The sequence below is a fragment of the Quercus lobata genome, chromosome 1 (assembly GCF_001633185.2).
Source record: "Quercus lobata isolate SW786 chromosome 1, ValleyOak3.0 Primary Assembly, whole genome shotgun sequence".
Taxonomy (NCBI): domain Eukaryota; kingdom Viridiplantae; phylum Streptophyta; class Magnoliopsida; order Fagales; family Fagaceae; genus Quercus; species Quercus lobata.
The window spans coordinates 5,916,821-5,940,574 of NC_044904.1; the positions used below are offsets into that span (position 1 = coordinate 5,916,821).

At 35.5% G+C, this 23,754-nt stretch overlaps 1 protein-coding gene, 2 long non-coding RNA genes and 1 pseudogene across 4 annotated transcripts; 1 reads left to right on the plus strand and 3 right to left on the minus strand.

Moving 5' to 3' along the window:
* Positions 1–1,708: 1,708 nt before the first annotated feature.
* On the minus strand, positions 1,709–4,919 carry LOC115976086 (annotated as a pseudogene). The gene is made up of 9 exons (XR_004088253.1): positions 4,829–4,919; positions 3,905–4,031; positions 3,713–3,767; positions 3,314–3,556; positions 3,109–3,234; positions 2,774–3,022; positions 2,451–2,612; positions 2,151–2,333; positions 1,709–2,032 (listed from the first exon to the last, which is right to left on the minus strand). The product of XR_004088253.1 is annotated as a G2/mitotic-specific cyclin S13-7-like (transcript).
* Positions 4,920–7,966: 3,047 nt separating this feature from the next.
* On the plus strand, positions 7,967–23,716 carry LOC115994253 (protein ACCELERATED CELL DEATH 6-like). The gene is made up of 3 exons (XM_031118317.1): positions 7,967–8,868; positions 17,134–17,666; positions 22,990–23,716. Exons 1-3 carry the CDS (start codon positions 8,034–8,036, stop codon positions 23,647–23,649), a joined length of 2,028 nt encoding a protein of 675 aa, XP_030974177.1. The 5' UTR covers positions 7,967–8,033; the 3' UTR covers positions 23,650–23,716.
* On the minus strand, positions 20,399–21,233 carry LOC115976102. The gene is made up of 3 exons (XR_004088256.1): positions 21,162–21,233; positions 20,659–20,708; positions 20,399–20,497 (listed from the first exon to the last, which is right to left on the minus strand). It is a non-coding gene; the product is annotated as an uncharacterized LOC115976102 (long non-coding RNA).
* On the minus strand, positions 21,343–21,837 carry LOC115976095. The gene is made up of 3 exons (XR_004088255.1): positions 21,670–21,837; positions 21,537–21,563; positions 21,343–21,407 (listed from the first exon to the last, which is right to left on the minus strand). It is a non-coding gene; the product is annotated as an uncharacterized LOC115976095 (long non-coding RNA).
* Positions 23,717–23,754: the final 38 nt, after the last annotated feature.

Below are 23,754 nucleotides of genomic sequence, written 5' to 3' on the forward strand. Positions count from 1 at the left end.
ACTTAAGCATCTCCAAAGGAATTGATATTCTATTTAACACTTTTATTTAAACAAAAGAAATTCAATGATTACAATATAGGAGGTAGTTTTGAACTCTAAACGTATTCATTGAAAATACTAAAAAATGTCAATTAAGAAGTGTTACTTTGGACCCTAAAAAAAAAAAAAAAAAAAAGTGTTACTTTGAGAAACACTCCCCTAAAAGGAATGTTAGTATTTTATTTATTTAATTAAAGTTTTGGGCCTTTTGGCCCAAAGGAATAGGGAAAGGAAGATTCTGACAAGTACATGAATCACGATTGTGCTGGCCCTTGGGGGTTAAAGAAGGTTGATGTCTCGTATCATATTGCCAAACTCTCTCTTCCTATATGCACTAAGCCTATTTTGGTTGCTTCAAATTAGCATCAAACTATTGTAGGGTCGGTATAAAAAACCATTAGAATCCAACTAGGGGTAGTTTAAGTTGAGTTCCCTCTCATCAATGGAAATTTATTAGATATTCTGGGAATATTGCTTTCACCTCTAACATGAAGGGCAAGCCTCCTTATATATATAAAATTTTGAATAATGATACAACTACAAACTATTTTACAATATTTTTACAAACTATTGATGTGACAAATTTTTATGACAAATTTTTATTAATTCTAATATGGCTCCACCACGGATATCACATTTATGTTTACCAATAATTATTTGAAAATTACTAAAGTCACATCAGCAGTTTGTAAAAATGTTGTAAATTAGTTTGTGTATGTAGTATTACAATAAAATTTTTTCCATTACAACCCAAAAACTTAAATTATTTGGCTATTTAAGCATTAATTTGCCAATTATCCTATCCTCAAGCCATCCTAATTCATCATTTCTTTTAGGTTCACAAAGTAAAACCATCTTGCCGGCAGGAACTCCCACATATCCCACAAAGTAAACCATCTTCCGATGCTCGCTTAAGAAATGGCAAAAATTACAAAATAATCTCTATTTAATTTTAATTATTTTAATTGGTGTTGTTTTGAAGTTATTTTAGAATTAATATATTCTTTAAAATTGTGTTAACCACAATTTTAGTAAAAAGTCTAGGGGTCAGTTTAAATCATTATAAGTAAAATAAATGTTATTTTGCAAATTTTGCCCTTAAGAAAAATGTTTTGCATATGGATTATGGACCATGAAACATGATCTGAGGTTTGATATGGGAAAGGAATACTAAAAAATTTGACTTCTCATGAGTAAAGGAATACTCAAGAAACCCGGGATGTTTTCATGTCAGGGACTCATTCCAACTCTGCAAATTCAAAGTCCAAATAAAGAAAATAAACATAAAATGGAATTCACTAAATTGCCTAATGGTTGAATGAGCCACCCCGGTCAAACCATCTGTAATTAATAAAAAGTTAAAAACTCAATCAATGATGGCAAAATGGAATAACCTCAAAAGAAGCATAATTGGGCAATCTGTCTTTCTCAAATAGCAATACTATTGAGAGCAGACAAGACACAATATTCATTGCAAATTTAAAAATCCTGTATTATATATATTGCTCTGAAAGAAACTCGTTTTTTTTTTTTTTTTCGAGAAACTTGTTAGTAAAGAGAAAATGGACTAAAAATCTTCAAGTTGTTTGCAGCCCACTATTTTAATGAAAATTTTGGTTCCTGTTTTGAATTGGAAAGCAAATTTGGACAGATTCAACCAACATTATCATCTACCAATCAAAGTTTCTACTCATTTTGAAGTATAAAAATGTATGAAAATGATTTTTGTTACTGAATACATTGCTCGTCTATATATTCAAAAATATCAACCAAATCAGAAGATTCTGATATCCAGTTCAGCACTATTATATGTATGGAGTATAGAATAAGATTCTGATCATTTCTTCATGATCATGTGGCCTGAAAGCATTTCGCTGGAGTGAAAAGAGCAACAGAACCTCGGTCGGGATTTGAGAATTTACAGTAAATCACCCTCAGCTTGCTTTCTGCAGCAGCAGCCATGTGACAGTCAACCAGTAGCTTAGCACAATTCCTGTGACAAAGAAATCCGACTCAAATTAGTACCTTTTTTTGGCAGAATAAATTAGTACATCAAGTGAAGCTCACCAAACAAGAAATCAGGAGGATATTGTGGAACAAAAAGACATTACATTAACTGTTCTTCAGAGTAGCCTGTATGATGCTTTAAGGTTTTCACTCCAAAAGGGGCTCTTAGCAAGGGTACATCGGGCAGCATAGACAGCTGCAGCCGCGATCATGGATGGACAATACAAAATTATCGTTGGATAATGCATAAGACCAATCTCAGCTAGAAAGAATACCATATTCTCCATCTACATAACCAGGCCAGGTAAAAAAAAAAAACAGAAAAGAAGGCAATTAATTTATGCTTACTCTTTTCAAAAGAAGTGGAAAGTGGTTTTGTTTGTAAAATACAATAAACATAGTACCTCTTTATCTGGTGAAACAGAAGCTTTGATAAATCGAACGAGAAAAACATATGGCGTAGGAACTGTTAAGTACCACTCCAACTTCCCCAAAATTGCTTTCTCCATGACAAGTATCTGCTCTCCTGTATAAGCATAGTCTGACAGGCAGATAAAGTCATTAACCTGCACATTCCATACCCCACATCAGGTCCAAAATCAGATTTAAAGCAAAGCAAAATCAGATTGAACGAAGCCTTCATCCCAATTAATTGGGTCAGCATCAGCTACAAGAAAATAACATAAACAAATTTTCGACAGTGATAACAAGCGAGAGAGAACACTACCTGTGGAGCCCATATTTCTTCGTACTTGCAGGCTATAAGCATTGAGGAAATGCCAACTAACTGAAGTTCTCTCCTTGAAACAAATGTCCGAGAAAGATGTCTATCAACTATATTTATGGTAAGGTAGAGGGTTTCAGGCATCAATTCAAATTTTCTATGAACTTCAGTTAACCAGTCTATCAGAATTGATCTCATCCTTGCATTAATTTCAGGCTGTGAGTCCATATAATCGTGAACACGACTCTCTCCCTGCATCACAAATTACCATTCATTAAAGAAAGATAAAGAAAGAAAAATAATTAAGACGGGGACGCAGAGATTAGAGTGAAAAGTACTTCTTCTAGCTTGTAGAACTGATAAATATCATCAATGTATTCAACTACTGCTAATTCATCATTGACATCTGCAGCATCAATGTTCACAATATGTGGCTTTGGCTTGACAGTAACACCACAAGCAGCCTGCAGAAAGAAGCCAAATTTAATGCACAACCAAGAAATCAAAGAAGAATCTTTTAAAGAATGTTCAAAAAACACACACCTTGCTTCGAGCAGTGAGGATCGATGTGAGAGTCTTCACTTCCTTCCTTGAGGACCCTTCTCTAGACCTTCTTCCACTAACACTTTCAATTTTTTCTCCTTCAGAAGTTGTCGTGGTTGCAGCCTTGGATTCATCAGAATTCGGCTTGTCATCTACCCTCTTTTGAGCTTCTGCAACCTTCTTTACAGTAACACGCCTTCTGTTAATGGCTACTCTATTATCTAAAGCTGGCACAACTGGGTTCTGCATATCAATAAAGTTCATTGCATTGTGAATTAGTCATATCAGAAAAGTTCATTACATTGAATTGGTCATTTGTATAATTCCCAATAGTAGTATTATTTCATAGACAAAGAGGTAAAGAAAATTATTAAACACTACACTACTACAGTTCTCTACCTTGTTTATCTCTACTGTCCCTTGTTCTTTTGCTAACAGTTGTGCACGGAAGCTCCTGCAAGACAAAATTCAGTCAGCAATTAGCACTCAATGTTAGAATAATGGTTAAATGATTAGATTCACTATTTACTAATAGCTTTAACATTTCAGACAATAGGTACTTCATAAAGAGAGAGAGAGAGTATAGTAAACCTTGTCATGGGACGAGAAATCTGGGCTTTGGGCTTTCCATCCAAAGCTTGAACCCCATAATTACCAATGTCTCCAAGAGCTCTCCGGTTCCTTCCTTGTGCTGGTTCATTCTTTACCTTAACTGCCCCTAAAACAAAAACAAGAAATCTTCAATCTCAATAATATCCATTCAAAAGAAATAAGATTTTTTTTAAGGCCCAGAAAACCAAAAAGCCATAGAAATAGGATATGTTAAAACCGAAGCAAACCATTGAAAAAGACTCAGAAACCACTATGAGATCAAAGTCCAATGAATAAAAACTATATGAATCAAGAAAGACCGCACCCCCATCAATCAAGTACCGAAAACACAAAGGAATATTAGTATCATATAAGTATTAGGGAAAAAGAATACAAACAAACACACACACACAAAAAGAACCTAAAAACCCTAGTAGTAAAAAGATTTAAAGATGTGGAAAACCCATATTTAGATTCAGTCCCTAGCCTTTCATTTGACCATAACAGAATCTTTGAAGAGATTACTAATATGAGATATGAAAATCTAGGAAAAAGAAATCCCAGTTACAATTATAATGATAGAGTTCAATATATACCACAGGTCCACCAAAAAAAAAAAAAAACCCTGATTTGTTTATACAAAGAATCACCAAAAATTAAAAATAAAGATGGTTAATAAACAGAGAAACTCAAAAATCAATACCCAATATTTGAAAGAATTGTCAATGAACACATCAATCAGAACTAAACCAAGTTTTTCTAAACCCAAAAACTAATACCAAAGAATCCAAAAGCAAACGCATCTACATGAATTTATACACGATCAACCACAACCCACATGGGATATCAAAGAAAAAAATCAATAATAATTCTTCAAAAAGAAAAAAAAGGGAAAAGAATATGAGATTAGAAGCAGTGACGGACCTCTTGGTTGTGCAGGAACAACTGCTCGGGCTTCCATCGCTAATTCTTTTTTTTTTTTTTTTTATCTCTCAGAAATCTATCTGGGTTTTGCTTCTCTTTCTCTCTCTGTCTCTGTTTGTGCTCTGTTTCTTTTCTGAGGAGAAGCCTATGGGAAAAGGGCTTTTGAAGCAATGGCTCCAACGGTCGACTTCTGTTTTCAAATTCTGACCCTTGGATCAGCCAAGATCGTACGGCTGAAATAGTAGTTACTCACAAGGTACATTTAAAAAAAATATATATATATATATATATATATATATTATAGCAAATATGGTAATTGAAGGGAAAAAAGAAGAAGAAGTAAATATGGTAAGTTAATTCATGGTTTAAGATAAGGGAAATGACTAGTGCAGTGCACAGGAGATGTTGTACACAAAGTTGTGTAATAATTTTTTAAATTGAAATTGTGAAATTGTTTGATGATTTCAATTTAAAAAAATTTTACACACAACTTTGTGTGTAACAGGAATTGTGCAATAGATTTTTTTTTTTTCTTTTTGTTTTTCCTTTTGTTTTTTGAGCAAAAAAAAAGGTAAGTAAAAGTGTTAATATAGAGGATAAATGGTATTATGCACACTTTTAATTGGTTATGTTTTTAGTTAAACAACAATTTTATTAAGAACCAAAAGTAAAATGACAATCACTCCTGCATGCTTCCACAACAACAGAAAGTAGATTACAATTTTTATAATAGAAACCAACTTTAAGAGCAGAAATAAAGTTTAGAAATGAGTTGGAGATCTCTTGTTTCTCAAAAAAAAAAAAAAAGAGTTTGGAGATCTCCTAATTCAACAAAACTCACAATAACAAAAGACAAACTTAAATCAAAAGTATTATAAATAATAGTAAAAATGTACCAGTCAGTCGGTTGGTTATTCCTCTTTAGACAAGGCATCAAACCAGTTTTAATTGATAGCTCTAAATACCAAGATTAACTTCTCCAAAAAAAAAAAAAAAAAAATGTAGGTTGGAACTTATAAAGTTTGGGTTCGCAGATGGCAAGTAAAGTTGGGATTCCGTTCCTCAAAAAAAAAAAAAAAAAGTTGGGATTCCAGATGGATTAAGGCCTTAATCCATTGTCAATTGATTTTTATTACACTGAATTTCCTACGTTAATCGATGTCAAAATGAGTTATAAGTGTTCGAGAATGGTATGCATATTATATGGTTTTAGAATATGGGTACCTAAGCTAAATTTTGATGGTTATCCAAAAAAAATCCGAGTAAAATTACAAATTAGTTATTTAAATCCTAAAACAATTTGAATGAAACAAAATAACAGCAAATAGTTTAAACACAGATATTATACATAAGTCACTTAACGAAGAAGTTTAGCTCTATTAAATGAGAAGATATCTCATGATAAGGTCTTAAGAGATATCTCTCTTATAACATATAGAACCCACATGTGTGGGACTCACACATGTTATGGGAGAGATGTACTATAAGATCATCTCATAAGATACTTTTTCCTATGAAATATTGAGAGCGTGTGTTAGAGAGAGAGAGGGTTTGAGAGCTGACTTAATCACTAACGACGACGATGGCAAAAAGGAAGTCCCAAAGAGTAGGCACTAGCTTTGTCATGGTCATTGAGAGTCATACGAGCTCTCTAGATTTTGGATGTAGAATAGACATCATAGTCTTTCCTCAAGTAGAGAAACTGCCAAAAGTTAGTGTGTAAGAAATTTAGGAAGTAAAATAATGCTAGTAAAAATCATTGGTGATAACAACATAATTGCATGAAAATTGGTGACAAGAAGGGAAATGATGCTAGGAGCAAAACTCGTTACCCATGGCCACAATCGAATCCGCTTATTGAAAAAAATTCCTTTATTTAGGCCTTCAAACCTTTGTTTGTTTGTTTGGTTTTTTTTTTTTTTTAAATTTCTATTGTAACTTTTAATTTAAAAGCGAGAATAATTTTTCGATTTGAGATGTCTCCTAGAGATAGTTGGATTTTATTTTGTAAGTATCTCAATTTTGCCATTTTTGATAATTTTCCTATTTTGCCACCTAATTTTGTGCTTAATATGAATAAGGGTTTTAAGGGTCAGTTTGGATACAGTTGAAAATTGAAAATATTGTAACAAAATTATTTTAAAATATGTGAATAGTACCGTGGAATCCATTTTTAATGAAAAAAGTTGTTGAAAAGTGAAGTTTGTGGGTCCTGTGAACAGTGCACGGGACCCACTAATGTGCTGAAAAGTAGTTGAAAAGTCAAATATTACGGCTATTGTTCAAGAACAGTGCATGAACAGTAGCCGTAACAGTGAAATTTGTCTCCTGAAACGCGTGCCAAAAAAAAAAAAAAAAGAGTAAAACGCTGAAAACGCAAACGTGGGTAGAAATACACACTAAGATGTTTTCTTGGTCACTCTAGGAGCACTTTAGGGTTTTCTAAGCATCTCCTAGTAGCCTTAGGATTGCTTTTCTATTTAAACACTTTGTGGCGTCCAAGATAATTTAGTTTTCAATTAATAAAATTTCAAAGTTTTCTCTAATATTATTTTGGTGGATTCTAGTTTCTCTTCTGGCGGATTTTGAGGTTATTTTTCATAAACAAACGTGTTTTATTTCTTGTGATTTTCTAATGCATCAATTTGTTCACAAGTAAGAATTAGATCAAGTTCTCGATCTATCTCCAATTGGAGGAGCCTCTGGCAATGGCATTAGTCAGATTCAGGTCCGTCCATGATGGATAGCTGAATCTAATAAATAAGCAAACAGTTGTGTATGGACAATTTGGTCGTGTAACTTAGAAATGTATGACCGTATAAGCATGATTCATGACTCTGGTTATAGTTTATTACCCATTTAATTTGGCTATTTTAATGTCAAACAAATAATTGAAACGAAGAGAGAAAAATCAGCACAACATAAATTGATATAAAATTTATTTGTAAGCGGAATCTCTTACACGGGAAGGAGCAGCTTTGATTCTGATTCGATACTTATGTTACCGAATTACTCAACCTTCTGCTCTTTATTTCGGCAATTCCTTTATCCAATTAACAAGCAATGCTGATTCCTGTAACTGTAACCAATATTTTACCGAAAAACTCAGTGTACCCGTTTTAAGTTCTGAAAGTCTTTACAGGCCTAGCGAACCTAATCACATTTTGATTGACGTTAGTGAACAGCAATTACCTGGAAGTCCTCAATGCCGAGAAAACGCTCCTACTCATCCGGACAGACTCATCGAGTGGGTCCACGACATCTACTTAATATTGATGCTGAAATGAACAGAGATCTACCGAGCGACCTAGAAAGAGATGAGAATTTTGAAACTGGAACGGAGGAGGAAGAGGAGGAAGAAATTAGTACTGATGTTTCTAGAAGGGCTGCAAGCATGCAACCTGACTTGTACATGGCTGCAAAGCGTGGGGACACTGACTTCATCAAAAATCTTAAAGCCGAGGATTTGGAAGGTCCTGTTTTGTCCCAAAAAACTCCCCAATTGAATACAGTCCTTCATATTGCTGCAAGCTTAGGTCACTCTCAGCTTGTGGAAGCGATGCTTGAAAACGACTGTGACTTTTGGGAGGAGAAAAACTCTGCTGGTGAATCTGCTTTCCATGTAGCTGCAAGTTGTGGGCATTTGTCCACGTTAAAAAAATTGGCCTCTGTCTCTGGTAGTGAAAATCTGGATATTCAGGATAATGAAGGGAATACTCCCCTTCACCTGGCCTTGATAAACAAATACAGAGAAGTGGATTTGGTTTTGAAAACTAAGTACAGTGAGATCGCTGATTTCTTGGTTGAAACAAATCCAGTAGTGTCATATTGTCAAAATGAGGAGCACAAATCTCCTCTATATATGGCTGCCGAAGCAGGGGATGCGGAAATGGTGAAGCTCATGATAGAAAAAGCAAATGAAATTAATATGGGAAGACGTAGATTTCAGCTGGATCAATTTGAGGAAGTTCTTTCTCTAAAAAGTAAAATTGAGGAAGTCAAATTAATTGCTCACGCTGCCATTACTGGAAAGAACATAGGTAAGTTTACTAGCTACTTCACTATATATTTCATTTTCCAGCCGTTTCCATGTTTTTCTCAGCCATCCCAATTGATAAATTACTGATTGTTACAAAACTTTTGGGTTTTTAGAAAATGATGAATTTAATTATTTAATCTAACACAAATAAGTTTAGTGGCACAATAAATTTTACAAAATTTTTCACAATTGTTGAGATGGTAGTTTATGATTAGTGTTTAATACAATGATATTATTGATGGTTGTTATGATCTTAGCGTTCCATATGGATTAAGTGTAAGTTTAATTATGTGTTTATAAGTTTTTGGGCACCCTCCACTTACAAGCTAGTGAATTCTACCAATGAGTACTTAACAATAGTTCTAATGAAAGTGAAGTTGCACAATGGTTTTAAAAACCAGTTTTTAATGGATTTTACCAAACCGAACTGGTGCTTAGTTCTCGATTAAACCGGTCGGTCTGGTCTAGTTTTTAATACAAAATATAAATTGTTAGAAATAATATAATTAAGGATAAAATTTAGTTACAAAATTGGTTATAATCTAAGGCTACAACCTTACTCAATATATTACTTTATATATGCACTATGAACCTATTACTTTGAGTAAATCAACGGATGTTTAATATTTTTTTTGGAAACAGATGTTTAATTATTTCTACTAAATTAAGCGTAAAGTTTTTTATTATCTTTTTATTCGGATAATCAACTTCGATTATATTACATGTCATTAGAAAAGACAAAATGCAAATTGTTAGAAATAATATGATTAAGACTATGAGCTTTATATGCACACTATGAACCTATTACTTGAGTAAAACAGATGTTTAATTTTATTTTTTATGGAACAGATGTTTAATTATTTCTACTATAGTAAGCATACAATTTATTATTATTATTATTATTTATTTATTTTTTTTTGAGAAACAAACACACACACAAAGAGGAGAGGGAAATGGATTCTAACACAAAGGCACACTACAACTTCACTTAAAAGTCATGGTAAGAGAGAGAGAAATTAGTTCTAACACAAAAGGGTTTTATTATCTTATTTGAACAGCACGCTATATTACATTTTCTTTTATCTTTATTGGACTTTGTTTTAATGATATCATACCCAATAAATGGTTTCTTATATAAATCTATTTTAAAAAAATTAATTTTATATAAATAATTGGTGCACTATCTATAAATAATTAATTAATAAACACACTATGTTACGTGGCATTAGAAAAAAGAAGTTATGAAATATAAATTATTGAGATTAGTATAATTAAAAATATGAACATATTACTTTTGTGAATTATGAAATATTTAATTATTTCAAATAATTTAAGTGTACAATTATTTTTTATATTCTTTATTGCATGTATTATTAATTTTTCTTTCTTTATTTGATGGTTTTTATTTCCTTTTTTTTTTTTCCAAAGAAATTAAACCTGAGGAAGAAGGCCTAAATGTAGATGGCTTTTTTAACTGCCATGTGGTGGATTGCATAAAAAAAATCCTGCAAGTTGCATAAAAATTCCTATTCTAAATCATTTTTTTTCCATAATAAGTATTATAAATAAAATTTTTATTGAATAAATTTTATAAAAATAGTCATATAAATTCCTTTTATATCAATAATCAGTACATTTTCTAAAAATGCATTTCTCTATTAGCAAATGTCAATTAATTAATACATTAACATAGATGTGAAGTTTTGATGAGATGGAAAGATAAATGAAAAGAATTCACATTTTCTTCTCAAGCGGAGAGTTTAACAAAATATAGTTTTTTTTTTCTCTTTTATTTTTTGTATAAATATGAAATTTGATAATTATGATAGTATATTATCTATTTACCAGTTAAAGAAAATACAAAATAATAAAGTTCTTATAAAAGGTTTAAATATAGAACAAAAAGAATTTAAACTCAACTAAAAATATTTATTAGAATAAAAATAAATCTAACGACACAACTTATTCTAATTAGATTTGATTATAAATTGCATCTAATTGGTATTAAATGTAATAAATAGCATCTGATTGATACAAAATTTGGTATAACTATTAAGAACATAAAAAAACATGTAATTTAACAGTAATAAATAGCATCAATATCTTTTTATTGGAAGTGAATTTTAACAAATCCACTATTACATTATATTTTCTTTTTATATCCTTCATGCTTGCAAAATTTCTAGAAAATTAAAGATTAATAGCTATGATATCAATAAATTGTTTAAATTGCAAGTTTTTTGTATTTTAAAATTATGCATAAAATATAATTTTATAAATTATATAGTAAATAATATTTGATTGACACAAAATTTGACCTGTGTATTAACTATTAAGAGTGTAAAGAATATGCAATCCAATGGTTAGAATTTTGAAATAAGTAGTAATGGTAATGATATTGAATAAGGTTCCAATTTTGTAACTAAACTTTTTCCATATATATATTGTGGGGACACGATTCGTGGCGGACCGTAAGGGTGTTGGGTTCGCACGCAAGAAGGCCCCAACAATATCATTTGTAGAGCGTGGGTTTGAAAGGCTAGGCCTTGATCGATAGGCGGTGGGTTTTTCGTGGTGTTCGTGCGTGTCTATGCTATGTTCACCCATGGAGTCTTTCTCCTGGAGGTGGGCTGGGAGGCTCTGGTTTTTGGCCATTTTTCCCAGCCCCCTCTTTAGGTTACTGATTTTTCCTTTTATATTCCCTTGTGTTCACTGTCCTTCGTCCACGTATAGGGTTAGCATTTCCAAGGTTGATATTTGTCCCATCAGCCTGCACTCAAAGTCGTTGGGGGTGGTTGTAAAAGTCTAAGAATGCGGCTCTGTCAGGTTCAGAGCATTGAATGGCAGTAAGGGCAGCTTTCCCTTGATATTTAAGATCTTTCTCTCAAGTTTCAGTCATATACCGTTCTTACCCTCCTCTTTGAGGGGGAACTTTAGGTCTGCCGAGGACTGAACTACCCTCGGCGGTACCCTAAGGCTATTTCGTTGAACTTGGGCCATAGACCTCCTCGGCTTGGGCCTTTTGGTGCTCCCCGGGTAGATGGGCCTGGCCCATAAATCATTTGGGCCCCACAATAGCCCCTCAAAACCCGGCTGTCCAACCTCTGGGTTGGAAAGGGGGGTTTTGGTGATGCCGGACCTTTTCTTACGGCCCAATTAACTCGGCCCCTTAATAATGCTGGCGGCTCTTCATCTGCCCAAGAGGTGCACCGGTCCACGAGACGGTTTTTAATTTCGCGCTCGATGCGTTCTTATCGCTTGAGGTATCTAGAACGCGCTTTGAATGACCACCATTTACGAGACCACTTTAATTCGACGGTTTGTGTTGATGGGGTGGAGAAACGGAACCGGCATGTTTGCGTTGACAGATCCCTTTGGAGATCTGAACCTATTAAATGCCTCCCGCTCCCCCCTCTGTATAAGAAGGAAGAGAGGAGGTTATTGTTTTTATTAAGAATCCCTTTTCATCTCCCTGAGACCCTGAAATACCTAGCCTCCCTTAGGATTCGGTTTATCTACAGGTTTATACACTTAATCGTAAAACACTTTACCGTAACAATAAGGAATGCAAAAGCCCCACCCCTCCCAAAAACGCCACGTTCCGATAAAGCTCATCATGGCTCGATCGGGACAAGGGTGGCGAAGACTCAAACTCAACCTCATCCTTCTTTCAGTCAAAATCCGAAGCAGGGACTCGTCACGTCAAACTTTCGACGTGACTGAGTCAAGAACACCCAAGATCGTTACCATCAGGCTCCTCACGAGCGTACCTAATATGGCACCAGCGTGTTAGGGGTCAGGGCTGAGGCAGGGGCTAAATGCTTCTATTTGTCCCTCTTTTGCTCCCTGGTGCCCTCCCCCGCCCTCTCCTTATAGCCTTCCCAGCACCAGTTCCGACCTGGTGCTTTCTCTTTTCCCTCTTTTGCTCATTTTCTTTCTTTTCATTTCTTCTCTCCTCTTCTCCTCCTTCTTTACTCATGTCTTCCATCTTCTTTATTCATCCCCTCCATCTTCGTCATTGATTTCTTCCTTACTATTTCCTTCTTCTTCTTTCATTTTTCATTTTTTTTTTTTTAAAGTGAGTTCCTCTCTTAGTATGAGCAGCAATGAGGCGGAGATTGGAGAAACTTTGAAGACGAGTTTAAAAGACGCTTGACAGTTTACTTTTCTGTACTGCAGATGTAATGGTTGCTTAGGCAGTTCACATTTTGTATAGGCTCGTTTGAGCCCCTTTTTGTACGTTGTAGCAATTTTTCATATTAATAAAGATTGTTGTCTACCTTATTTCGCATGTTATGTCTTTACGTTTTCATAAGTTTGCAAGCACTGCTCGGCGCAATGATATAGCATTTAAACCAATAATGATTAAGACCAAAATACTTGATAATAATAAAAAGGATATCGCCGTAACTTTAATAGAAGTGCTCGGCATGATAAGGCCGACCAGCGAAAAGTAATACTTACCCCATGATCGCCGAGGAGAAAAACGAAGGCTTGATGCCGTGTGAGGAATAACTGTTTGGAAATATATCGCTCACTAAATGAACAACTCTCTTATACGGCTGAATGCTGGGGCGTTGCACCACCTTCCTTATACCTTTATTGGCCTTAACCTTTTACGGTGTTTGAGCCGTAGCTGAAATGGCCTGAGCTTTTTATTGGGTAGCCCATCTTATGAAATTCAAAACCCTTCTGTCCCTCTTTTTCTTTTTCTTTTTTTTTCGTATACCCAAGTATTTTGGTTTCCCCATAGGCTTGGGTCCGAGGACCATACAAAGCCTTGGTTCTGCCCAAAACTCGGAATAATTATAATCCTTTTGTACTTGGCTTTTTTCATAGGCGCAGGTCCGAGGACCCTGCAAGGCCTTGGCTCTGTTTACCCCTTTTTTCAGGTACCTCACCAGTTGCCGAGCAATAGGTTGCCCTCGGCAGCTGTTATTCCCCGGCGTGGGCCATAGTCTGAGGACACCCTTGCGGGACGGGCCCGGGCCGCGATTTTACTGGGCCCACCAATTAGGAGATATTTCCCTAGTCCTTAGTCACGCGGCACTTTTTGACGTCCCAGTGCTCGAGGTGTGACTTTCCCAGACTCCTTTAATCTCGTGGTCGCAGCTGACGTTGGAAGTCGAGCCGGAGACATTTTGTCTGTAGCGCCTCTCGGGACGCTGCGTGAATTAAATGCCCCTGCCCAATCTTTTCAAATAAATAGGAGAGAAAGTTACTTGGCTTACGCACAAACCCTTTAGCTTCCTCCTTTAGGAAATCATGTCTGAGGCGAGGGTTAGGGAAAAAGAGCTTTCTCCACCGCAGAAACGCCGCGTCCTTCCGAGACTCGAAGGAGTGATGTATGGGCCAAAGACGCATAAATTCAAGAAAAATTTCCACTTCGACAGAGGGAAAAGGATGTTTCCCCCTCTTCTAGTCAAAATCCGAAGCAGGTTCTGGTCATGCCAGATTTTTGGTATGTCCGCAGAAGGAATTTCCACCATCAGCACTGTCTACTTTGCAGCCGGCAAATTTTTGCAGGGGCTTCCCAACTTCCGGCTCTCTGCACCTTTTCTGTAGATGGTGTTAGCTTGAGGTCAGGCTCTTTGGCTGCCTGAGTTATGGGCATGTAGAAGTGTCGAGGAATAGTTTCCTTAGACAATAACCTGGCGCAGTAGCCAACCTCTCCTCTGAGCTGTCCCCACGGCTTTCTCTCCACTCGCTTGTGTTTTCCTTTACTTATGTAGTCAGCTTTAATGTAAACTTGTTCCAGCTTTTCGTTGTACACTGTACTGTTCCTTTGTCTTAATAGAATATGAGTCCATTTCTCTATACATATCTTTCTTCTCCGTAACAACTACTTTATGCATGAATATTAAATGCAGGCTTGCTCTTAAGGATATTCCGAGCAGAAAAAATGCTTTAATACAGGTTCCTACTAATTTAAACTCACAAATATTACCAAGTATAACAATGATAACTTTCAATAAATTAAATTCTTGGAACTAACCGGGATAAGCGCTGAGTACTACGCGATGCATGCTAGACCAATGTCCGAGAACGATAATCTCTAAATAATTCGTCTGAAAGGGTAGCTAAATCTCGTTTAGTGCTTAGTTTTCCACATCCAGGTAGTTGGTTTCCCCAGAGGCTTGAGTCCGAGGACTATGCAATGCCTTGGTTCTGTCCAAAACCTAGTTTTCCATTTCATCCAGGTAGTTGGTTTCCCCTGAGGCTTGGGTCCGTGGACCATGCAATGCCTTGGTTCTGTCCAAAACCTAGTTTTCCATTTCATCCAGGTAGTTGGTTTCCCCTGAGGCTTGGGTCCGTGGACCATGCAATGCCTTGGTTCTGTCCAAAACCTAGTTTTCCATTTCATCCAGGTAGTTGGTTTCCCCTGAGGCTTGGGTCCGAGGACCATGCAATGCCTTGGTTCTGTCCAAAACCTAGTTTTCCTCATCCAGGTAGTTGGTTTCCCCTGAGGCTTGGGTCCGAGGACCATGCAATGCCTTGGTTCTGTCCAAAACCTAGTTTTCCTCATCCAGGTAGTTGGTTTCTCCTGAGGCTTGGGTCCGAGGACCATGCAATGCCTTGGTTCTGTCCAAAACCTAGTTTTCATCATCCAGGTAGTTGGTTTCTCCTGAGGCTTGGGTCCGAGGACCATGCAATGCCTTGGTTCTGTCCAAAACCTAGTTTTCATCATCCAGGTAGTTGGTTTCCCCTGAGGCTTGGGTCCGAGGACCATGCAATGCCTTGGTTCTGTCCAAAACCTAGTTTTCCTCATCCAGGTAGTTGGTTTCTCCTGAGGCTTGGGTCCGAGGACCATGCAATGCCTTGGTTCTGTCCAAAACCTAGTTTTCATCATCCAGGTAGTTGGTTTCCCCTGAGGCTTGGGTCCGTGGACCATGCAATGCCTTGGTTCTGTCCAAAACCTAGTTTTCCTTAGCGCTGGAACTTGGTTGTAAGGGAGTTAGCTCCTCGGCCAAGCCCCTAGAACTATTCGCGTGATTAACGCTGACAAACGTAGCCCCTAATCAAGAAGCATAGCCCCTAGCGGGACTTTACGCTGGAGTTGGAGCTTGGTTTTAAGGGGATTAGCCCCTCGGCCAAGCCCCTAGCCAAAGAACTTGGTCTCTAACGAGTCCTTATACTAGAACTTTATAACCGACGGTTAGAAATACCGCCGGAGTTCTCTCGACTCACCGCCTATACCAACACACAAGCCTCCCCACAGACGGCGCCAATTGTGAGGACACGATTCGTGGCGGACCGTAAGGGTGTTGGGTTCGCACGCAAGAAGGCCCCAACAATATCATTTGTAGAGCGTGGGTTTGAAAGGCTAGGCCTTGATCGATAGGCGGTGGGTTTTTCGTGGTGTTCGTGCGTGTCTATGCTATGTTCACCCATGGAGTCTTTCTCCTGGAGGTGGGCTGGGAGGCTCTGGTTTTTGGCCATTTTTCCCAGCCCCCTCTTTAGGTTACTGATTTTTCCTTTTATATTCCCTTGTGTTCACTGTCCTTCGTCCACGTATAGGGTTAGCATTTCCAAGGTTGATATTTGTCCCATCAGCCTGCACTCAAAGTCGTTGGGGGTGGTTGTAAAAGTCTAAGAATGCGGCTCTGTCAGGTTCAGAGCATTGAATGGCAGTAAGGGCAGCTTTCCCTTGATATTTAAGATCTTTCTCTCAAGTTTCAGTCATATACCGTTCTTACCCTCCTCTTTGAGGGGGAACTTTGGGTCTGCCGAGGACTGAACTACCCTCGGCGGTACCCTAAAGCTATTTCGTTGAACTTGGGCCATAGACCTCCTCGGCTTGGGCCTTTTGGTGCTCCCCGGGTAGATGGGCCTGGCCCATAAATCATTTGGGCCCCACATATATATATAATTTAACCAAATTTATGTGAACAGTTAAAAGACAAATTACATGTTGGGATCAAATTTTAAAACTCATTGAAATCAAATATGATTTATTTATTTTTTATAAACTTTGTATACTCAACGAGGGTCCCGTTTGGTAAGTTGTTTATATTTTTTGAAAATACGTGTGGGTGAAAAAGTGTGAAAATATGTATAATGTTGTTTAAACACTGAAAACTGTTGTTTAAACTCACCAACCAAACAGCCCCTAAGGGACGATGAGTTTTTTTTTTTTTTTTTTTTGGTGGTGTTTTCACTTTATAGAGGAATCTTTGATTGGATCAAGATGTTTCTTATTTCTTATTTCTTATTATCATCAAGGTTTTAAATTATGGGTGAATGATAGTTCATTTTTATGGACCAGATGTGTTGGATAGTGTTATGAGTGAAGGTCCACATCGCATTAAAGATAGAGACAGCAAGGGCATGACACCTCTTTCCTATGCAGCATACATAGGATACCTTGAAGGGGTTCGCTACTTGTTAAACAAATTTGCAGATTACATGTATGAAAGTGACCGGAATGGCTTCTTTCCAATTCACACAGCATCCAGTAGAGGACATATCAAGATAGTTCAAGAGTTTATTCGAAGATGTCCAGATTCGGTTGAGTTGCTCAACCATCAAGATCAAAACATTTTGCAAGTAGCTGCTATGAGTGGGAAAGCCAAAGTGGTAAATTATATGCTCAAAATGCCTGAACTTGAAATGCTTATCAATGAAAAAGATGTAGATGGAAACACATCTTTACATTTGGCCTCCAAGGGTCGGCATCCTAAGGTCGTGAGCATTCTGACATGGGACAAAAGAGTTGACTTAAAGTTGTTGAACGATGAAGGCAAGACAGCTCTCGACATTGCGGGAAAGTATAGTGGGAAGATGCCCTCATTTCGAGAGGTATGTGATACTTGAAGTTGTTATATTTTGTCTAGATTTATGACCTGTTTGGATTGAAGGGAGAGAGACGGGGAGTAAGAGGAAATAGAGTAGAATTGGCTGCATATTAGCTAATTTTTGGCCAACATATGCAGTCAACTCGATTCTACTCTCCTTTACTCTATTTCCTTCTCCTCAATCCAAAATGACCATTAATGTCTTAAGATTTATTTTTAAAATAAGTGAAGTAATTTTAATCAAACTTATATTAAACTTACTTGTAGTGGGACAGTAGGTGTAGGAGTATAAGTAAAGTCATTTCAAGATTAGTCTATCACTGGTCTAGCGTTAAGATCTATATATATCTCAATGGACTTACAATAAAAATATAGCCAACTAAGTGTATTTTGCTATGCACGTAGATTATCAGGCCAAATTATATAAATTTTTATTAGGGATGATCACAGGTCACAAGTCGATCAGGTCAAGTTCGATATGAATTTACATAAGTACCTCCAACTATTCTCATATAAATAATAATAATAAATAAATAAATTAAAAAGTACAACAAACTATCAAGTGTAATTTAAGGCTATAAATTTTACTTAAAAAAAATTATTATATATTTTGAAAATATAACTATTGAATTATATGTTATTTATGTTTTTAGTAAATATGTCAAATTTTGTACCAATAAAATGTTATTTATTATTCGATCTATAAAATTATTTATCATACATAATTTTGAATTACAAAAACTTGAAATTTAAATATTTGATCGATGTACATAATTATTGATCTTTAATCTTTTAAAAAGTTTTCAAGTATAAGAGATATAATAAGAAAATATAATTCAATGATATATTTGTCAAAATTTATATCCGATTAAAAAATATATTAAATGAACTTTAATTGTAGCTTAAAGTTACAACTTATAACCAAGTTTGTTGTCAAATTTGGTAATCTTAAAAACAACTTGGGCTCATGGGTTGCCATTCGCTTGACCCATCCTTAGAAATTGTTTGTGGCCTCTCCATTCGAGTGGGGCGTGTCTCAAGTCTATTAAACTACAAGAAATTTGGGTTTAGGCGACGTTTACAAACGTCGCTAAAAACCCAAAAAGCGTCACTACAAACTACAGCGACGTTTTTTTTGTGACGTTCAAAAATGTCGCAATAGGCTGGTCGCTATAGGTCTATTACGACGTTTCCAAAAACGTCGCCATATGTGAATCTTTAATGGCGTTCAAAAACTTTTGGTGACGTTTTCTAAAACGTCACTATATAATATAACATTTGTATATAATTTAGGAAAATACACTTAGTGACGCTTTTAAAACGCCGCAAATAAGTAGTCCTATAGCGACGCTTTTAGAAAACGTCGCTAAAAAGAATTTTCTCACAGCTTTAGCGACGTTTTACAAACGTCGCTAAAACTTGCTCATTATTTTTTTACATAAAAAATGCTACTATATAAACTTGCTCAAACTAACAAATGTCCAAACTGATGATTTGCCTAATACACAATATTCCACAATAACAACCTGATCATCAATATTGCACAATATGTACAAACTATTGTTTTGCTCAAACTAACCTAATCATCAATATTCCACAATAAATGTCCCAAAATAAGAAATGTCCAAACTAACACAGTAACGCATTAACCATAGATTCAAATAGATATATAACACTATATATATATATATATATATAATTCCAATACACTTGTCTACCTACACACACACACACACACACACACACAAAACCACCACCTAAACTATGACAATATTATAAACAAAGTACAATACTTCTAAAATAAATGTGGTTGTAACAAGACACTTGTCTACCTACGCAAAAAGAACCACCACCCAAACTATGACAATATTATAAACAAAGTAGAATACTTCCAAAATAAATGTGGTTATTCAAAACAACTAGAGATGGAGTCCTTATAAAACACTACAACATTGCGTTTACTGCTATGTGCTAGTTTCTTGATTAGATGAAGCTTGCGATCTATGAGGAGTTGGAGATTGATGATCTAAATTGAAACCACCCTGAATACAAATTAAAAGTATCTAATAAATTCATAAAGAAATCATTTTGAGTAACAAAATAATAGTTGTCATACTTAAAAAATTTAAACACCCAATACATTCTTAAAACATTAAAATCTAACACTCGTCTAGCTTCTGAAGAATGATTTAGCCTATTTTGCATTAGCTGCATCATTTGGGTTACTTGCTCCTCCAAGTTATCATAACGATTCACTTTCTACAAACTTAAGCAAAAACCATGAAAGTAGAATTACACATATACTTAAATATTGTACACAATATATTCGAAACCACTTAGTTTCATAAACATGCAAATAGGATTACACATGATTTTAAATATAATAAACAAACCATATCAAGTCTATCAATATCCTCATTCACACAAACGGATTAAGCATTTAACCTCTTAAGAAATAAGCAAAAACCATCTATAGAGGATTACACATAAACTTGTCCTATAGTATACAACAACTTCATAACCACTTATTTTCATAAACATGCAAATAGGATTACACAAGACAACTTTAAAACTCTTCACAAACAAAGCAAATAGGAATACACATGAAAATTTCCATCCAGATTTTCAAAAAATAATAAACACTTCCAATATAAATGTAAATAGCCTTATAGCACCATGCAAGCTATCCGCTTGCTCCAACTCAATAATCCACCCCAAGACAATTATCAATATCTCAAGTACAAAGTTTTAAGCAAAAATTACTTACTATGCTCAGGCCAAGCAAGCACCTTTCCCAAAAAAATCCAAACTTATCACAATAAATGAGTGCTTAACCTGCAAGATAAAAGAGGACATTTAAATGATGTTTAAGGCAAATAAGGGTGCCATTGCAGAAAATTTTAATGAGTCGTGGTGCATGAAAATTTAGTAACAATATATATATATATATATATATATATATAAAGAAAAAAGAGCATTTAGTTGAGATTATATACTCATGACAAAAGTGAAACCCCAACACCTAGGCCAATAACACCAAATGAACCTGCAAAAAAAAAAAAAAAAAAAAGCCACAACTTTCTTAATTTTCTAAGATTATAAAGAAATTACTATAATTTCATATAAAGTAATAATTGCAATTTCTAATATAATAACAAACACACACAAACATAGCTCAATACCACTGATTAAGTAATAATTGTAATCCCATAACATAATTGTCAAAGAAAAAAAAAAAGCTTAGTTTTAGAACTTTTAAATGAAATCATGAATGCAGGGAGCTCATTATCAAAATTTTATTCCAATGGCTGCCATTGTGAATGTCATGGATAATACCTAGGTAGATAAGTCCAATTTTGAACATCCTAAGCAAATTAATTGTATAGGACTATTTTAATTTCATAAACCATTCTATAGACATTAAAAAAAAAAAAAAAAAAAAGACTGCAAAGTTAATACTAAAATTTTAAGGTGCAAATAGAACACAATCCTTACATACCTCCAATGGATTGTTAGGTTGTAAATAATGCTTGAAGAAATGGTATTGAAAATAAAGTCTCCGATCCTTTTGCTAAACCACAAAACCAATAACCAAAAAAAAAAAAATTCGAAATCTACAATCTATAGAAAAATTAAGTAGAAAAAAAAAATACAAGATGTACAAACTTGTAGATAAACTTACAATCATTCAGCCCTTGATTCTCAGGTCCTTTTGCTCAAATAGCCAAATCTGAATAAGAGCTTCCTGTACCAATTTCCAACAAAAAAAAAAAAAAAAAAAAAAAAAAGAGCAAAAATTAGCACTAAAACTCTATGACCCATTAAAGAAAAACCAAATCAAAAGCAAACTCATAAGCCAAAAACAAAAACTTACACTTTAAAGAAACTTGAACAACAAAAACTTTCCAACCAAAACAGAAAAAGAGCAAAAATTAGTACAAAAGCTCCATACCCATTAAAGAAAAACCAAATCAAAGTAAACCCATAAGTCAAAAACAAAGACTTACACTTTGAAGAAATGGTGGGTCAGCAGTGGCTTGGGGTGGCAAGGGAGGAGAGAAAATGTGTGGAGGCTTGAGGGAGAAGAAGTGTGGCTACTTTGGAGATTAGAGACGTGGGAGAAGAGAGACAGAAGAACCAAGAGAACTGAGAGTGTGGGACACGAAGTGAGCAAAAGAAAAATAAAGTGGAGGAAAAAAAAAAAAACAAGAAGAAGTGAACTGGGAGTGTGGGACACGGTGAACAAAAGAAAAGAAAGAAAAACAAAGTGAAAAAAAAAAAAAAAAAAAAAAGAAGAGGGAAAAAAGTGTGGGAAATGAAATTTTTCCAAAAGTTTGTGTGGAAAAGTCAAAAATGGGGGGCAAGATTTTTTCTTATGCACTTTGTTGGCAATAGTTTATGCGGAAAAGTCAAAAATGTGGGGCAAGAGTTTTTTTCTTTTGCACTTTGCTGGCAGTGTTCTTTAAAACCTACAGCGACGTTTTCCTAAAACGTCGCTATAAACCAGAAAAACGCTACTAAAACTATACTTATTGAGGCGTTTTCGAAAACGTCACTATTGTTTGAGTTATAGTGACGTTTTTTAAAAAACATCACTAAACACTTACTCTTTAGCGGCGTTTTTCAGAAATGTCACAGTATATCACTTATAGCGACGAATTAAAAAACGTCACTAAAAAAAACGCCGCCTAAACCCAGATTTCTTGTAGTTATTGAGCAACTAATCTTGATTTCTAGGTGCCTTCTCTCTCTCTCTCTCTCTCTCTCTCTCTCTTAATTTGTTTGGATGGGTGGGGAGTAGAGGAGAATAGAGTAGAGAGAAGGAGAGAGAATAAGTTAAATTACCTTATTTTGATGTTTTTTAAAGGAAGAGGGAAGGGATTTGAAGCGGTTTAGAGGGATTCTAAGTACTTCTAACTTCTCATTTTTAATTCTCCCAAATTGGAGAAATTTGGAGGGAGAGTAAAATATAGAAATGCTTGACCAAATGAATTACCAAATTTACCCTTACCTTATTAACAAATTTACAAACTATGAAAAGATAATTATTCCCCTTCCTCTTACTTAATTTTAAAAACATCCAAATAAGGTGGAGGATAACTATTTTCCTCTACTCTTCTCCCCCCTCTACTGTCCTCTACTCTCTTTTCTCTCCAAACTTCCAAACATGGCATCTCACCCTCTCTCAACCCTTAACGTAAATAAATTATAAAATTGTATTTAAGCTCAACTTCAATTCTGCAAAAACTATCTAAAATGGGGGGAGATTATATATGTTGTATTTGACCAATATGGTCATGACAAAATGTTTGTCATTTATCGTGCAGCGATTAACGTGGTTAGCCTTGAGATACGCCAGCGTCGAATCACATGCTCCTAGTCCAAGCATGGACAAGGATAAGGAAACCATCACTAAGAACTCACAAAGCTCAAAGCCAAGGCAGACACCCAACACGGACAATTACAAGGATAGGGTCAACACTCTATTGTTGGTTGCAACACTTGTGGCCACTGTAACCTTTGCTGCAGGTTTCACTGTGCCGGGCGGCAACGATGACTCTGATCCACACAAAGGCATGGCAAAATTCCTAAGACACCACTTGTTTCAAGTATTCATTATCAGCAACACCATAGCTATGTATAGTTCTGTTACTGTTGTTGTTGCACTCATCTGGGCACAATTAGGTGATCTTAACTTGGTTATTGCTTCCCTTAAGTTTGCCGTGCCAATATTGGGACTAGCTCTTATTATGGTCTCCTCAGCATTCATGACTGGTAGTTATTTAATGGTGAGAGGCCTCCACTGGCTTGCTTCTATCGTTTTGATCATTGGATCATTCTTCCTCCTTATCCTCACGTTACTATTTTTTCCACTATGTTTGCCAAGTTCCTTACCACATCCTATTTTTCGCTACATTGTCTACTACCCGTTTTGCCTTTTGGTAATAGTTACTAGGAGTAACACTAATGATGGGGAAGAAAAATAATCTCCTTTATTTTATGCATGTTGTATTGTATATTGTGTGCGATATATTAATTGCTGAACTCTGGTCATTTAATAGGGTGTGTATTGTTACTAATGTTTTATAAAG